Genomic DNA, 19,669 nt, shown 5'->3' with positions numbered 1-19,669 from the left:
TGAAATGTGTTTTAGGAACATGCTGCGCAGTACTTGATACTCATATATATATATATGATCCAGTGAATCCCCTTGATATGCTTTACATTGACACTTTGAGTATCGCTAACAAATATTCAGGACAGCATTATATCACAGTGACATAATAATTAATTACTGATATTTCACTAAAAGGAAGCTAATTATATAACTTTCCATCTTAACGAATAATGACCTATATATATAAACACATGTCGTCAGTGTAAACCCATGTCTATCTCAATTATGAATACTTTATCCAGTGTAAGTCAAATTAAGTGTGCATTTAGATATAATTTGTCACTGGTGGATTTAAGGTGGGGCGTGTATGCCCCCTAAAATTGTATGAATCTATTGTGAAATACACTAGAATGCCTGATTTTGCATTTACCTGTTAAAAAATTTTCCTGGGTAAGTTCCCCCAGACCCCCCTACCCCCTGTAATTTGGCACATACCCCCCCCCCCCCCCCCCCCCCCCCCCCCCCCTGAAAATCCTTTATCCGAACTTGTTTGTAATAACCATTTTTTATTTGTTTGAAAAGTTTGTTTTTTTTTAAGACTTTTTGCAATATTACCTGTAGGTTTTTTTCCTATAATTAGCAGAGGTCCTTGTCCCCCTCCTTCAATATTCTCACTGCAGTCTGACTATCTTGGTCTTTCCCACAAAGTGATCTGTCGGAGATGTAGCATGTTTTAGCCAGAAAATATTTTGGCATGTTATTTATTGAAGATCCAGTATATATAGTGAACACATTCTTAGCTTGAGCAACATCGATGCACAAGCTACAAGTTGATATAAGTGTATGATTTGATTCATCACCTGACATACATAGGGTATCAAGTTGGGTTCCAGTGATCCAGTTTTTTTATCTGTCATGTTTACACTTATAATAAGCCCAGGTTACTTCAGTTATAACAGCATGCCCCATCACGTACAACTGTACGTGATTCACGCATCAATATTAGTATGCACGTACAAAGTTTTGATAACAGGGGTACAATGCACACACGTAATATCGGGTATGAAAACTAAAATTATAAACAGTCAACAGAAGAAAGTACGATAAGATACAGTACAACACATTATGAATTGTTTTCGATCATTCTCGCAATGTTTTATCAGCCACAATTGCTTCCGGTTCCGGCGAATCCTCCATTTCGATTGGCTGATATATATAAGGCGACCCACATATCTCGGTTATTTCCTAACCTGAATAATGTTACGCTGCATCTCATCTAGGTCGCAATCTTTCGCAATCATATGTTACGTTCGTACAGTGTGACATCATTCCCGTTTACTAAATAGCTTTAAGCAGACATGGCGCTCACAGAACATTTCAACTATTTATTTATGCATTTTTGCCTGTACCCGTTGATTTCAGCCTGTACCCCTGAAATTTTCTGTACAGGGGTACACTTTACCCCTGATAAGAAAAATAAATGGGGCATGCTGGTTATAATTTCATTTAACAGAGACAAATGCTTCTGAATTTGGAGTTTGGATTTCTCCTTTTACATGAAATTGACAGAAGTAACGCTCGCTGTGTAAAAACTCATCATAGTTATGACATGCATGGGTGCATATATATAAGTTATGTACAAAAAAATCTTAAAGACCATATTTGAATGAATGTGTACAATTTGTAAAATGCTTGTACTTAACTTCAATAGAGCTCTCAGCACTGCCCCTCCTTAAATTAACTGGTCCTACTGCAGCCTGACTCATTGTCTCCCTCATTCAATGTTCCCACTGTCAGACTGTCATTGTCTCCCTCCTTCAATGTTCCCACTGTCTGACTGTCATTGTCTCCCTCCTTCAATGTTCCCACTGTCTGACAGTCATTGTCCCCCTCCTTCAATGTTCCCACTGTCTGACTGTCGTTGTCCCCCTCCTTCAATGTTCCCACTGTCAGACTGTCATTGTCCCCCTCCTTCAATGTTCCCACTGTCAGACTGTCATTGTCTCCCTCCTTCAATGTTCCCACTGTCTGACAGTCATTGTCTCCCTCCTTCAATGTTCCCACTGTCATTGTCCCCCTCCTTCAATGTTCCCACTGTCAGACTGTCATTGTCTCCCTCCTTCAATGTTCCCACTGTCTGACAGTCATTGTCTCCCTCCTTCAATGTTCCCAGTCATTGTCCCCCTCCTTCAATGTTCCCACTGTCAGACTGTCATTGTCTCCCTCCTTCAATGTTCCCACTGTCAGACTGTCATTGTCCCCCTCCTTCAATGTTCCCACTGTCAGACTGTCATTGTCTCCCTCCTTCAATGTTCCCACTGTCAGACTGTCATTGTCTCCCTCCTTCAATGTTCCCACTGTCTGCCAGTCATTGTCTCCCTCCTTCAATGTTCCCACTGTCTGACTGTCATTGTCTCCCTCCTTCAATGTTCCCACTGTCAGACTGTCATTGTCTCCCTCCTTCAATGTTCCCACTGTCAGACTGTCATTGTCTCCCTCCTTCAATGTTCCCACTGTCAGACTGTCATTGTCTCCCTCCTTCAATGTTCCCACTGTCAGACTGTCATTGTCTCCCTCCTTCAATGTTCCCACTGTCAGACTGTCATTGTCTCCCTCCTTCAATGTTCCCACTGTCAGACTGTCATTGTCTCCCTCCTTCAATGTTCCCACTGTCAGACTGTCATTGTCCCCCTCCTTCAATGTTCCCACTGTCATTGTCTCCCTCCTTCAATGTTCCCACTATCAGACTGTCATTGTCTCCCTCCTTCAATGTTCCCACTGTCAGACTGTCATTGTCCCCCTCCTTCAATGTTCCCACTGTCATTGTCTCCCTCCTTCAATGTTCCCACTGACAGACTGTCATTGTCTCCCTCCTTCAATGTTCCCACTGTCAGACTGTCATTGTCCCCCTTCAATGTTCCCACTGTCAGACTGTCATTGTCTCCCTCCTTCAATGTTCCCACTGTCTGACTGTCATTGTCCCCCTCCTTCAATGTTCCCACTGTCAGACTGTCATTGTCTCCCTCCTTCAATGTTCCACTGTCAGACTGTCATTGTCTCCCTCCTTCAATGTTCCCACTGTCTGTCATTGTCTCCCCCCTTCAATGTTCCCACTGTCAGACTGTCATTGTCTCCCTCCTTCAATGTTCCCACTGTCTGTCATTGTCCCCCTCCTTCAATGTTCCCACTGTCTGACTGTCATTGTCCCCCTCCTTCAATGTTCCCACTGTCAGACTGTCATTGTCTCCCTCCTTCAATGTTCCCACTGTCAGACTGTCATTGTCTCCCTCCTTCAATGTTCCCACTGTCAGACTGTCATTGTCTCCCTCCTTCAATGTTCCCACTGTCTGACAGTCATTGTCCCCCTCCTTCAATGTTCCCACTGTCAGACTGTCATTGTCTCCCTCCTTCAATGTTCCCACTGTCAGACTGTCATTGTCTCCCTCCTTCAATGTTCCCACTGTCTGACAGTCATTGTCCCCCTCCTTCAATGTTCCCACTGTCAGACTGTCATTGTCTCCCTCCTTCAATGTTCCCACTGTCAGACTGTCATTGTCTCCCTCCTTCAATGTTCCCACTGTCAGACTGTCATTGTCTCCCTCCTTCAATGTTCCCACTGTCAGACTGTCATTGTCTCCCTCCTTCAATGTTCCCACTGTCAGACTGTCATTGTCCCCCTCCTTCAATGTTCCCACTGTCAGACTGTCATTGTCTCCCTCCTTCAATGTTCCCACTGTCTGACTGTCATTGTCTCCCTCCTTCAATGTTCCCACTGTCTGACTGTCATTGTCTCCCTCCTTCAATGTTCCCACTGTCTGACTGTCATTGTCTCCCTCCTTCAATGTTCCCACTGTCAGACTGTCATTATATCCCTCCTTCAATGTTCCCACTGTCAGACTGTCATTGTCTCCCTCCTTCAATGTTCCCACTGTCAGACTGTCATTGTCCCCCTCCTTCAATGTTCCCACTGTCTGACTGTCATTGTCTCCCTCCTTCAATGTTCCACTGTCAGACTGTCATTGTCTCCCTCCTTCAATGTTCCCACTGTCAGACTGTCATTGTCTCCCTCCTTCAATGTTCCCACTGTCAGACTGTCATTGTCTCCCTCCTTCAATGTTCCCACTGTCAGACTGTCATTGTCCCCCTCCTTCAATGTTCCCACTGACAGACTGTCATTGTCTCCCTCCTTCAATGTTCCCACTGTCAGACTGTCATTGTCTCCCTCCTTCAATGTTCCCACTGTCAGACTGTCATTGTCTCCCTCCTTCAATGTTCTCACTGTCTGACTGTCATTGTCCCCCTCCTTCAATGTTCCCACTGTCAGACTGTCATTGTCTCCCTCCTTCAATGTTCCCACTGTCAGACTGTCATTGTCTCCCTCCTTCAATGTTCCCACTGTCTGACTGTCATTGTCTCCCTCCTTCAATGTTCCCACTCTCTGACTGTCATTGTCCCCCTCCTTCAATGTTCCCACTCTCTGACTGTCATTGTCTACTACGTATACGTATATATATACCTTGCTATTAGAAGATGGTGACCGGAGGACTAGATATCCTATAACATGTACATTGTGTCCAGGGCCTTTTCTCACTGGTTTGGGAAAGGGCCCTTTTGTCTCATTTTGGGAAGAAAATTGGTGAATTTGAGAAGATCAGGTTTTCCAGGAGTAAAATTTTGGGAATTTGGCTTAAATATGAAATCATTTCTATTGAGAATGAGGTCCATTAACGGCCCCAAAAAGCCCCCAAAAGACTTTATGTTAATTATATAAGGGACTCCTGAACAGTCCATGATATATATAGCTTTTATTACTTTTATCATGCTTTGTTTTTCTTTGCAATAATAATACAACTGCACACATTTTGAAAAGTCAAGGTTATTTCGTTACTACACGGACATATAAATGGTACTTTGTCTTTTCGTTTGGCACAATCGTAAGGTTCTTCATCTGCCGCCATTGCACATGTTAAACAGGATCATAAAAGTGCTTGAATAGACCTCAAGGAGTTTCAAGCATCTGCACTACTCTAAAAACTGAATTACAGTGTTCATTTAAGGATTGAATAAAGTTATGTTGAGGTGTATGGGGGTATAAACCTGATCAATAAGTCTTGATCAACAAATTCAATGAACTATTGAGGTTTATACCCCCATACACCTCAACATCACTTTATTCAATCCTTATATTTATATTTTTTGATATTTTTGTATAAAATTTTGTCCTTGACAAATAGGGACTTGTGCAAGTCTACCACCGAACTTACCGAAATGTACGTCATCACTCTTTGTCTACATATGGTTATTACTTTCAGGATTTCTTTCATGAACAAACTTGATAACGAATTAAAACAAATATGATTTTTAATGGAATTTATTTCATATAAATAAATATGATCATTTTTGAAAAGGAATTAAAAAATATAGTCCAAGCTCGACAAATGTATTCCTACGCCCGACTTGATATAGTTCATTGAAAAATGACTCGAGTTAACTGTGGTAGGTTCATTGAGTCTGAATTGAGTGAAAATATAAATATTTCATGATGAGATACAGTAAACCAGACTTTTATTGTGATATATATACCAGTATATCGGTATAAAACCAGACCTTTATTTAAGCATTGAATGGCTTTCAGTTGGCATTCATAGTCAATACGAATGCCAACTGGACAGAGGCATTTTAATTCCATGAAGCGCGCTAGCGCTTCATGTTGAATTTGCCTCTGTCCAGTTGGCATTCATATTGACTATGAATGCCAACTGAAAGCCGTTCAATTCTTATATTTACCATCTGCGATTTTTTATTTGTCATGCGATTTTTGTTTTGAAATTTTCAAATTCAAATTTCCCGCGCTTACCAGTAGCAGAGATCACTTCCTGTTGGCAGTTCATAGGCTGGTGAACTCTCAACTGAATTGGTAGGGTTATATAGTGGCAGTGCCATACAATGGTAAATATTGTGATATATATACCAGTATATCGGTATAAAACCAGACCTTTATTGTGATATACCAGTATATATCGGTATAAAACCAGACCTTTATTGTGATATACCAGTATATCGGTATATAATTATATAACCAGACCTTTATTGTGATATACCAGTATATCGGTATAAAACCAGCCCTTTATTGTGATATACCAGTATATCGGTATAAAACCAGACCTTTATTGTAATATACCAGTATATCGGTATAAAACCAGACCTTTATTGTGATATACCAGTATATCGGTATAAAACCAGACCTTTATTGTGATATACCAGTATATCGGTATAAAACCAGACCTTTATTGTGATATACCAGTACATCGGTATAAAACCAGACCTTTATTGTGATATACCAGTATATCGGTATAAAACCAGACCTTTATTGTGATATACCAGTATATCGGTATAAAACCAGACCTTTATTGTGATATACCATGCAGTATATCGGTATAAAACCAGACCTTTATTGTGATATACCAGTATATCGGTATATAACCAGACCTTTATTGTGATAGACCAGTATATCGGTATAAAACCAGACCTTTATTGTGATATACCAGTATATCGGTATAAAACCAGACCTTTATTGTGATATACCAGTATATCGGTATAAAACCAGACCTTTATTGTGATATACCAGTATATCGGTATAAAACCAGACCTTTATTGTGATATACCATGCAGTATATCGGTATAAAACCAGACCTTTATTGTGATATACCAGTATATCGGTATAAAACCAGACCTTTATTGTGATATACCAGTATATCGGTATAAAACCAGACCTTTATTGTGATATACCAGTATATCGGTATATAACCAGGCCTTTATTGTGATATACCAGTATATCGGTATAAAACCAGGCCTTTATTGTGATATACCAGTATATCGGTATAAAACCAGACCTTTATTGTGATATACCAGTATATCGGTATAAAACCAGACCTTTATTGTGATATACCAGTATATCGGTATAAAACCAGACCTTTATTGTGATATACCAGTATATCGGTATAAAACCAGACCTTTATTGTGATATACCAGTATATCGGTATAAAACCAGACCTTTATTGTGATATACAGAGGAGCCCACTTATTTGCATATCGGTTATTTGAATATCCCGCTTATTTGCATAAAATTCTCAGGTCCCGATTTTCTTCCTCTTTATCTTTGTATTTCAATCCCGTGTATTTGCATCGACTAAAACACCGACTCCCGCTTATATGCATATAAAAATTCCAAAAAATCGAAATATTTTAATTGATTTTAGGGTATTTTTGTGATTTTCCCGTAATAAAAGTTTGATGAAATGTGTTTTAACTTACATATTGATTCGACACGATATACAACGTTATCTAATCATTGGTTCACACTCCGTCATTACAGGTTACGTTCGATGCATCGAAATCGACATTTAGTTATTATCCAGACCATATCAGTAGCATTGTGCAGAAGAATTACTGAATATAATTGTATATGCCTCATCTTTTGATGATCTTGTTTATTTATTATAGCATCGATCCAAACCTGTGTTCTGTGCACTTGAACACTCGCTGAGACAGGTTGCGATCGCCATGATTGTTTACTAGGCGCGTTGCATTGTGGGGGCATATGTGTAATGAACGACAACTCTTTTTGTGTGTGCGCCATTTTCCAAAACAAACCCAAACAGCAATACGCATGTCACGGTCATTTAAGACAGTCTATTGCTTCAGCAGTTCATCATCTATGATCAAACAACTAATATACTCATAGCAGGAACACAACGCATCTCGAGACGATAATGAATGTTAATTGAAACGATGACATTGTACATCGTAGTGCCAACCCACGTGTGTATGACCGATATCGGACCCAGAGTGACAAGTAGTAAATAATGAAGTGTATGCAAATATTTTTATGTGTACATTTATAAAGAATAACAACCCATGTATTTCGTATTTACTCTTAGATTTTATATTTTTAATGCAAATAACGTAAACAATCATATAGCGCCCTTTTTGAGTACCTACCTGACGATCTACACGTGTATAAGAGGGGCCTAAACCCAACTCCGCCTATACGAATACTCCGGTTATTTGCATATTTTGTCATGGAAAAAGGGCTATGCAAATAAGCGGGTTGCTCTGTACCAGTATATCGATATAAAACCAGACCTTTATTGTGATATACCAGTATATCGGTATAAAACCAGACCTTTATTGTGATATACCAGTATATCGGTATAAAATTGGGTTTTCCTTGCATTTGTTTTGAGACTGTCCATAAGATAGCCATCATTGGATTTTGATATTTGTAGGTTGTTATTGCAATTGCTAATTATCAGAAAGAACAGGATTATAGAGAAATCTTGTTTATTAGTTTATTTATTTATTTCATATGTGTGTACGTACATGTATTACAATTTGTAGTTAATTACATAGATTTGGCATGGGAAATAAATTGAAGAACATCACACATTAGGCAATAGCTTATAATTATAGGGAGAAGAGAATTTAGGTGTAGGTCATCTGCATTAATATTATTATATTTGTTATAAAATAAGTGACATCACTAGTTGTGAACATGCAAATTAAAATTTATTGATTGGAATATTCAAAACATTACCAGAAAAACTGTGTTGATATACGTATACGGTCTAGGCATTTGTGTATGTATTTGCATGCATATGTGTTCCTTGTATCATAACACTACAAATTAAACACCATGAAGTCCTGTGATTGGTCAAAATGTAGATGTTGACTAATTATAAGTTTGATGGGTGAATTTTTTTTTTCCATATTTGGAGAAATTTGGTGTCTTTAATTATTAAAGACTAGAACACCAAATAGACATTTCAGGTCATGGCTTTATTTTCGATTTGCCCTCATCGATGAGTGCTTGGCAAAATCGACAACATTAATAATACAAACAATACAACATTTGAAATTGGTGTATAGGATAACCATCATACACAGAGACTTAAGTGAAACAGAAAAGTTGTTAATTGATCATACTATTATTAATTAATTCATCAGAAATTGATAATTACTTGAAATGTATTTGTCACAAATATATGTCTGATAATCAAGAAAACAGCATTATCTATAAATGCCTATTAATTTTTCAATCAATTAAATGCACTATCGATAAGTGCCAACCAGCAAATAATAAACTGCACTATCGATAAGTGCCAACCAGCAAATAATAAACTGCACTATCGATAAGTGCCGACAAGCCAATAGTTGATTGCACTATCGATAAGTGCCAACCAGCAAATAATTAATTGCACTATCGATAAGTGCCACTAAGCAAATAGTAATTTCTTAAACACAAATTGATAATGTTCCAGTACTATGCACCATCACTAAGTGCCAGTAGAAATCAATAGCTGTGATAACTGCAAAAAGACACTATCGATAGTGTCAAATAATCCAGATTTGACGTGGTTCCGAATGTCCTGATATATTGAACATGTTACACATACCTTACCTTGTAAACAATACAAATTGGGCTCAGGATCACCAACGAGCCAATTAACCATGAAGAAACTTTAGCAGATACCAATAGTCTATGAATTCACATTGTCTGCTTACTATACCTTCCCAAAGCACCAGGAATTACCACAATTGAGCTTGGTAAGTTACGAATGATTGTTCAGGTTTCCAATGTGGAATGTCATTTACACGTAACTGAATGCAATGCTGTTGCCCAGATGTTGATGCACCAAGTAATGTAGCCGAAATATCAATCAGGCAATTTCTGAAACACAAAACCAAACCAAGAGCAGTATCTGACAAAATAACGACCTAAATATATAGGGTTGGGTGGGTGGGATGTCGCTCATCTAGTAAGTCGCCATGACAGAAGTGACTAATATGCCACTCAACCGGAGTTATAGAATCCGGAAAATACCGGTACAAAAAATTCCGGAAATAATTTGTAGAGAAATTAAATGTACTTTGCTTTAATAAATTATTTTATTGGTGAACAATAAAATGTCTTATTAAAGACTAGAACACCAAATAGACATTTCAGGTCATGGCTTTATTTTCGATTTGCCCTCATCGATGAGTGCTTGGCAAAATCGACAACATTAATAATACAAACAATACAACATTTGAAATTGGTGTATAGGATAACCATCATACACAGAGACTTAAGTGAAACAGAAAAGTTGTTAATTGATCATACTATTATTAATTAATTCATCAGAAATTGATAATTACTTGAAATGTATTTGTCACAAATATATGTCTGATAATCAAGAAAACAGCATTATCTATAAATGCCTATTAATTTTTCAATCAATTAAATGCACTATCGATAAGTGCCAACCAGCAAATAATAAACTGCACTATCGATAAGTGCCAACCAGCAAATAATAAACTGCACTATCGATAAGTGCCGACAAGCCAATAGTTGATTGCACTATCGATAAGTGCCAACCAGCAAATAATTAATTGCACTATCGATAAGTGCCACTAAGCAAATAGTAATTTCTTAAACACAAATTGATAATGTTCCAGTACTATGCACCATCACTAAGTGCCAGTAGAAATCAATAGCTGTGATAACTGCAAAAAGACACTATCGATAGTGTCAAATAATCCAGATTTGACGTGGTTCCGCCAAAGGGAACTGTAGCGGTTAAGCTTTAACTGCTACAGTGACCACCGCCACACCAAAAAGGGGGGTGGCAGGTCCACGTCAAAAGCCATGCCTGTATTGAAAGTTGTTTAGGGATATGCCCCCCCCTCCCCAGTAATAGAACTGTTCTAATGCCCCTTGTATTGTATTTAAGAATAATTCATTGCCAACTTCACTTAGGTGAACACCATCTTCAAGATACAAATCGTTGTCCAGTTTCAGGTCTGGGTACTTAATATATCCACCCCCCAGCCTATGTAACAGAAAACTAGCAGCCTCCCTGTTCATCCGTATTCTCACTTGATTTGATGCAGAAATGTCAGCTTCTTCCCCCCAATGAAATCTTGGTAATATCTGAGACCAAATCAATATTGTATGGGGCAGAAATTTAGCCAGATCCACAAGAATATCCTTAACAAAGGAGCACAGCTCCAATACAGAACTGCCTTGCCCAATGCTATTGCCCCCACAGTGAATGATTAGCATATCAGGTTGACCTTTCAAGTGCACATTTTCAACTATTACCTGTATAAGCCGGTCTAGTTTTAAACCGCCAATGCCTACCCACTCTATGTTCATCCCAATTCGTTCCATAGCTAACATGGTACCCCCAGGCCTATTTAGGGCATGCTCCTCCGCTCTGCGTATTATGGAAGATCCTACTATCCTCACATTGCAGCCATATACAAATCTGTTATCAAAACCTATCGAACAAAAGATTAACAGGACAAAGAGACCATATTATAAACTATATAATTCCTGATACAAGAGAAGCTAGCCAGTAATTAATGACAGTCAACTAATACATGGTGTATAGCGATTATTAACGAGTTATTGCCCTTGAAATATACTGTCATTTATGCCGCTATGTGCCCTGAATGGAATAACCCGTGCAACACTTAAGCCAACTGTGGCATAACAATACTTTTTGTTCTTACATATTTGGTGAAACATGACGATCGCCATCTACCAGCCTGCATTATAGTCTCTGAATCCATTCCTAATTGAGCACAACGTGACGCACCACCTATCCTGAATGAATGTGTTTTGTAGTGGTTTGTATCAACATTGTTGAAAGCCAGTGCCTTACGGAAAACAGAGCTAAATTGATATCGTGTTAATGGTGCAGCATCCAAATGACAAAACAAAAGACCTTCAAGTTTGGGACGAACCTGTAAATAAGCCTGTAATGCACGCAGTGGGCATACTGCTATGTTTTTTGCCTTGCTTATAACTAGTTGCACAGAGTTGCCAGATTGATCAGTCTTGGAAAAACGTATTCTAAGCATGATTTTTTCATGTGACAACTGCACATCCTGAATATGTATAGCTCTGTCTGTATTTCTTCCATTGACAGTTAACTCACCTACTCTCAATAAACCCCAAAATGCCAGAAAATATGCTGCTGTGAACATCTTCGCCTCGTATATTGATTTACATACCCTTATTAAAGTTGTTGGCAATTTAACTAACATTTCAACTGACACAGGGGCACGACTATCCCGCCGAAATTTTTCTCGTCTAAACCCCTCTAACAATTTTTGAACAATAAATGTGTTAGTTGGATCTGTACCAGAATGAGTCTTAGCATAGAAGCTTATCCCACCCAAGTATGTTCTGACTGTTGAATAAGCAACTCCCTTCTTAAACATAAATAGAATAAAATTAACAATATGGGAAGTAGGGGGAGGCCAAATTGCTGGGAGCTTTGTTTGTGACCTGAACTGCTCAAAGGATAATCTTGCGTTTCTATAAGTAGACTTGGTATTATCAGCTACCGAACTATCTATCAATCTGTGGAATTCTGCATGAAAATTGTCCAGAACGCCTGTGGAATGACACAAGCCTGTTGGGATGAATCCTGGGCCAATTCCCGAAAACGCTGAAACTGCAAACGAGAGAGTGCATCTGCCTTAGCATTACTAACCCCTGGTACGTGCATTGCTTTGAACTGGACATTATGGTACATACACTCTAATAGCAAGGGTCTGATAAGGGACATAACTCTGCAGGATCGAGAAGATTTTTTATTTAAAATTTCCACCAGGGCCATGTTATCACAATGAAAAATAACTTTCTTGTTCTGGAATTCCTGGCCCCACACAAGAAGAGCAAGAAATATTGGAATCAGTTCAAGATAAGTAATATCCCTAAAAACCTCAGCCGAGAAGTCAAATTCTGACCACTTCACTACCAACCATTGTTTCTGAAAGAGTGCCCCACAACCTAATGCACTGTTGCCTGAACTGTCTGTGTACAGCTCACAACTCACGTTTGACAACCATTCCTTATCTGGGAAATAACAAACACCATTAAAAGAATGGAAAAACTTGTGTAATGTCCTAAGATCTTCCTTCAAGTTTACACCGAGACGAATGTAATGGTACGCCTTTTTGACACCCGACATGGATTCGTATATCCGTCTACAGAAAGCACGAGCACTAGGTATAGCCCTGGCACAAAATGCAACTTTACCTGCAAAGGACTGTAGGTCTGCCAACTTAATTTTTGACTTACCAAGCACTTGAGTAATTAAGGAACACAGCTCTTCTACTTTCTTTAAAGGAACCCTAACCACCATTTCCACTGTGTCTATTTCCAAACCTAGAAACACTAGACATGTTGTAGGACCTTCAGTTTTATCATCAGATATAGGGACACCCAAATTTGCACAAACCTTATCGAAAGTATCCATTAAACAAGCACATTCAGCCGAATTACCAACAGACCCCAGGAGAAAATCATCCAAATAATGTTCAATATTTGACGTTTTAGCTTGTTGACAAACATGCCACTCTAGGAAAGAAGCAAATTTTTCGAAAAGTGCACAGGATATGCTACAACCAAATGGCAAACACTTGTCTATGTAATAATTCCCACTAACTTTGTATCCTAACAAACAATAGTCACCAGGATGAATAGGGAGTAACCGAAATGCCGATTTTATATCTTTTTTACCCAGTAAAGCCCCTTTTCCTAGTTTTTGCACCATTTCCAAAGCCTTATCAAATGAAGTGTACTTAACTGATATTTTAGATTGATCTATAAAGTCATTGACACTGTTTCCTGCTGGGTATGACAAGTGAGTAATCATTCGCATGTCACCACTTTTTTTAGGAACTAGCCCCAAAGGTGATATTCTAAGGTTGCTAATGGGGAGCTTAGGGTAAGGGCCCGCAACTCTACCTAACTCTATTTCCTCCTCAAGTTTTTGTACTAGTTGAACTGGACTGTCCAAAGCAGACTTGAGATTTTGGGTTTCGATATGCTGTCTGGGGCCTAGATAATTCAAGCGAAAGCCATTATGAAAACCTGCTGCTAATTCATCAGCTATAGCTTGGTCTGGAAAATTGTGAAGCGCCTGTACCAGATTGGACACCCTAATTGGGGAATTGCCTAACTCCCATATTTTGCTGGTTGAATGTTCTGGGCCGCATTTGGTAACTGCCGGGGGAACGAAAGCGAAAATTATTCTGGTTGGCGCCCCGTAACATATGAGGATTATGGCTCTGACGGGGACGGAAGTTCTGGGATGGACCTGCCTTATTACTAGCCCAACATCTAACTGCTGCGTGATTCCCAGAGCAACGTATGCATGTGTGAGAGTAAGAGCACTGTGTACGATGACAAACACCCTCGTAATTGAAAGCATAGCATTTGCTTGAAGGTGCGGGACTGGATGTATTACTAGTAGACCTAGCCGTGCTAGAGGCAACCGACACAAACATTTGCCACAACTCATGATCAATGCTGGACCAAGTTCTTAGTGGGTTACGAACCTGGCGTAGTCTGAATTGTACATCATAATTTTTCCACCCAAAGCCATTGAAGTTTTTGGCAGCAAATCGCACGGTGCTCATATACTTAATCAACTCCTGGGCCCTTTCTGGCCATTTAACCAAATAGATACTAGTGTATATCAAAAATGCATTGGTCCATTCTTCAATATTATTGACCTTGGATTTTGCCTGGGCTACCCTCAATTGTAATGATCCATTAATGAATACTACATTTTGTCTCATACCTAGCTCAGGGTCTAAATCTAATAGTACCCCTAGGTCCAAATATTCATTTTTCCAAATTTTTTCCTTAACAGAAGCATGTACATGATCCCCTAACTGATCACTGACACTGGGAACCATTGGTGGTGGGGGGATATCTAATAATTGGTTCATACCAAAGTTAGCTGAATCCTGTTCTAGCCCCTGGTGGTCCTCCTCTGGGACCTCTTCTGGTTCCTGGTGTATGTCTTCCGGTTCCTGTTGGACCTCCTCCGGTTCACGAGGCAAAGCGTCCCTGGTAGGTGGCCTTGACCTTCTCCTCAACCTTGTATTGCCTCTCGAGGCCCTTCGTCCACGCTCCTTAGGCATGTTATAGGTAAATGGAATCTAAATCCTCGTTGAAATTCAAAAATATCCATATTAGAATCTGATATAAATCATATATTATATACTATGTCTATATGTGATCGTATGTAATTTACTTGTGTCTTGATAAGGGGGCAGATTGCCTCGAAAATTCGACAATTTACTTGTCTGTACTGTCGTTATTACTACTTGACACATATTAGTATATACATATGTATAGAGAATATAACAATCCCTTAAATGACCAGGAGATGAATCAGTTTATCTAGCGTGTTTGATTTCTGCATTAATTCGAACTTGAGCATTCTGTTTTGTTGTTGTTTATTGTTTACGGCACGTGCTCTACTTGGCTAACCGAACCTTTCTAGCAAACATTATCAGGAAATTGGAACAGTATTAGTGTTTTGTTATAATTCTGACCATGAATAAGTTACAGTTTTGTTTATTTAGTTTAATTTCATATAACAGTACAACACATGTACGAGTGCGGTGTAAATGTTTCCCTTCTAAATAAACTTGATAAGATTATTTCAATATTCCAGATTAAATCTAAAACCGATGTGCTGAAACCTACATGTAGCCTATGACATCATCAATAGGCCTAAACCACTTTTCGCATATTGGAAATTTGGCGTGACCCCGTATAGGACACATTTTAAACCGTGGTGTATTAATCATAACATCAACCCACGACATTTAAATGCCATTCCGAATATGCACACATGTTCTTACTCGTTTCGACCACATCCTTTGTCTTTGAACCAAAATACATATCTAGAATGATATATAGGCTAATCAGCTATTACAAATTGAAATGATACTACCTTACCACACTGTATACAATACCGATTACTTGGATTGAATTTGCCGATCTCGTTGATGTCGCTCATCTAGTAAGTCGCCATGACAGAAGTGACTAATATGCCACTCAACCGGAGTTATAGAATCCGGAAAATACCGGTACAAAAAATTCCGGAAATAATTTGTAGAGAAATTAAATGTACTTTGCTTTAATAAATTATTTTATTGGTGAACAATAAAATGTCTTATATATGGTTCTACAAACCTGTGCGACTGCATGGGACTTCGTTTAAGAACTGGCTGCTGTTAGCTAGCTTCTTATATTATATAAGATATATATATATATATACTCTGTGACATATATAATTACAATCGGTAAGTGTCAATGTACTTTTCAGACCATACGATATACGTAACATATAGGAATTAAACAGAAGTTGATCATGATGTGTTATGGCCTGGTATATATTGTCATCATTCCATCCGCCATAAATTTTTGTTTGTTCGGCGCTATTTTTTTAAAGATCTCTCTGAATCTTAGTATAACTTATCATAATTAATCATAATTATGAAATGAAGTTGTGTAATTCTCTGAAAGATGTGAATTCAACTATTTTTGCAATAGTTATAATTATTGCTCTTTGTTTATTTTTGTATTTGGTGTTTGTCCATGCAGATCTAGAGATCTCCTTTTTACTGATTTCATCAAAACATGGAATAAATTATTGTCAGAATATAATTTAGTTTATTAAGATTGATAGAATGCCAGCTAGCCACTCTTAAGGTGTTGCAAATCTTATTTTAATGCAAGATATTATATATGACACATGTACTTGGCATAAGAGGGGCGTATATTGTTCCAGTCTACAGTACTGTTGTTAATAAGAAGTAGAAATCCTGATGTCTGTCACTGACAGAGGTTAAGTGTTTGTACCAACAATGGTTATTGCAAAAGGATAAAGCTTGCTGTACCATGCATGGACTCTTTTGAAAAAATAAAATGGAAACGTTTCATTGGCTCTTCAAAATTGACTGGATATGGCTATATATATATATACATTCATATTGTATATATGTGTAATTCAGTGAATATGGCCATTTATTAGCTCACCTGGCCATGGTCTGAACTCACCTGGTATGAACTCACCTGGTCTGATCTCACCTGGTATGAACTCACCTGGTCTGATCTCACCTGGTCTGAACTCACCTGGTATGAACTCACCTGGTCTGATCTCACCTGGTCTGAACTCACCTGGTCTGATCTCACCTGGTCTGAACTCACCTGGTCTGATCTCACCTGGTATGATCTCACCTGGTCTGAACTCACCTGGTATGATCTCACCTGGTCTTAATTTCTTGTTTTCATTCGGCTTTGTTTTCTTGTTGTTATATCGCCCTTATATTTAGCTTGCACACTTGGTTTCCTGTCAACACTAACTTAATAAACATCTTGTGGTTTGTTTCCAAGCTCATCACTCTCCCAACACTGTTCATGTTAGGGTTGTCGCAGCAGGATAAACACATGTTATGGTTGTCGCAGCAGGATAAACACATGTTAGGGTTGTCGCAGCAGGATAAACACATGTTAGGGTTGTCGCAGCCGGATAAACACATGTTATGGTTGTCGCAGCAGGATAAACACATGTTAGGGTTGTCGCAGCAGGATAAACACATGTTAGGGTTGTCGCAGCAGGATAAACACGTTAGGGTTGTCGCAGCCGGATAAACACATGTTATGGTTGTCGCAGCAGGATAAACACATGTTAGGGTTGTCGCAGCAGGATAAACACATGTTAGGGTTGTCGCAGCAGGATAAACACATGTTAGGGTTGTCGCAGCAGGATAAACACATGTCAGGGTTGTCGCAGCAGGATAAACACATGTCAGGGTTGTCGCAGCAGGATAAACACATGTCAGGGTTGTCGCAGTAGGATAAACACATGTTAGGGTTGTCGCAGCCGGATAAACACATGTTAGGGTTGTCGCAGCAGGATAAACACACGTTAGGGTTGTCGCAGCAGGATAAACGCATATCAGGGTTGTCGCAGCAGGATAAACACGTTAGGGTTGTCGCAGCAGGATAAACACATGTCAGGGTTGTCGCCGCAGGATAAACACATGTTAGGGTTGTCGCAGCAGGATAAACACGTGTCAGGGTTGTCGCCGCAGGATAAACACATGTTAGGGTTGTCGCAGCAGGATAAACACATGTTAGGGTTGTCGCAGCAGGATAAACACATGTTTGGTTTCACACCCGATATTTTCCAGCGTGAGCGTGTGCACGTGGTAATATGTAATTAGAAGGCGCAGCGCTCCCGATAACAAAATCGGTCTAACGTTGTTTAAGGATAATATAAAACAATAAATGTATGTTTTTGTTATTTTGCGTTCAAAATGAGTACATATATATAATTGAAAATACAAAAAAGTTATACAATTTATTTCATGAAATAAATTTTTTAAATGTAAAATATTTTCTAGAATACTCGATCTCGTAGAGACCAACATTGTATACAGTGTTACAGCTTAATACATTAGTATCTTGGTTAGAAGCGCTGTAGCATATAAATGTGTATGTTTACTCCTAGAGCTGTATAATTATAACATACTCTATATAGTGCATTTGAACATTCCATGAAAATCTGCAGTGTATTGAAATGTACAAAATCTATATTGAACCTTTGAAGACTTATTTATTTTCTTATGTCTTTGAAAATGTTCAGATCCCCACCCCATAACCATATATAGCATTGCTGCGCGCTCATCAAGAGATGAATACACACCTGATGTTAAAATAACCCAATGGGTCTTTCTCCACCCCAAAAGACTTTAGGTTTCTTTAAACACAATCATGTTGAGTCTTGACTTCGTTTCTCGGTTATAAATATTTTTGAAATAGTTGAGATCCCCACCCCATAATTGTACATATAGCATTGTTAGACATTTTAACAAATGTAGCCTGAACATTATTTTGATGTTTGCTCTAATAATATAATAGACAAGGTGAGTGATATGTATACAGGCCCTCTGGGCTTCTTGTTACATTTTTACCAGTGAACTATCGAAAATTATTAATTCTATAAAAATGATTTTTTTTCACTGATTTAACCAATCAAAATAATGCTTACAAACAAATTAGGGAAAATTAAAAGCTGACCTGGTATATTTTGCTATAAAAATGTAATTAACATAATATCTAACAGTATCTTCAGTAATACCTAATAGATATCACTTGTGCGGCTCATATTTTGATGGTTTTCACTTGTGCTGCCCACTCATAACAGATATCAAAATATTATAGCCCCACTCATGAAATGTATTTGGTATGACTGAAGTTGACACTGTTAGATATCCTCTATAATATACATTCATATTTTAAATATGTGTAATTCAGTGTATTCAACATTGTAATATTAAGAACTTTTACAAGGAGAAATTTCTGTGATCAGACTGCAATTAGTTTGAATTATAATGATTGAAGAATATAATTTGTCAGTGTTTTCACTTTTCAGAACAATTGTACCTTGGAAGATTTTCCGACAGACACTCAATGAGGCCCATCCTATCAGCTCAGCCCTGGAGGCTATGGCTCTGAAGTCTACGATAGATCTGACATGTAACGACTACATATCAGTCTTCGATTTTGACGTATTCACAAGGTAATACTTATCTCTAGCAACTTTCAACATAATAAGTTGATTTTCCATCTTAAATGTTTGAATAAAATAATCTTGTTCTGTTGGAAGCAACATGTTTAATTTTCCTCTGTTATCATCTTTTATATATATTGTCCTTTAATTTTTCTTGTCTTGTTATATAACTAGTTTTTTTTTTCTTATTTGAAAGTTATTGTAAAAATAGTCCTTTTTCCAAAAGTTATTGACTTAGGTCAAGCTATTTCTTT

General features: G+C 38.4%; 1 protein-coding gene across 4 annotated transcripts in view; it reads left to right on the top strand.

The window, feature by feature from the left end:
- Nucleotides 1-19,669, top strand: part of LOC117340223 (E3 ubiquitin-protein ligase CBL-B-like) — a 51,462-nt gene that overhangs the window by 976 nt on the left and 30,817 nt on the right. For all 4 annotated transcript variants that reach the window (XM_033901977.1, XM_033901976.1, XM_033901975.1 and 1 more), the window contains exon 2: nt 19,278-19,424. In XM_033901977.1, coding sequence (XP_033757868.1) covers nt 19,278-19,424 — 147 coding nt within the window. The remainder of the gene's footprint in view (nt 1-19,277; nt 19,425-19,669) is intronic.

The sequence above is a fragment of the Pecten maximus genome, chromosome 13 (assembly GCF_902652985.1).
Source record: "Pecten maximus chromosome 13, xPecMax1.1, whole genome shotgun sequence".
In the NCBI taxonomy this organism is placed as follows: domain Eukaryota; kingdom Metazoa; phylum Mollusca; class Bivalvia; order Pectinida; family Pectinidae; genus Pecten; species Pecten maximus.
The sequence above is the reverse complement of the archived record's forward strand: the minus strand, read 5'-3'. Positions and strand labels throughout refer to the sequence as shown.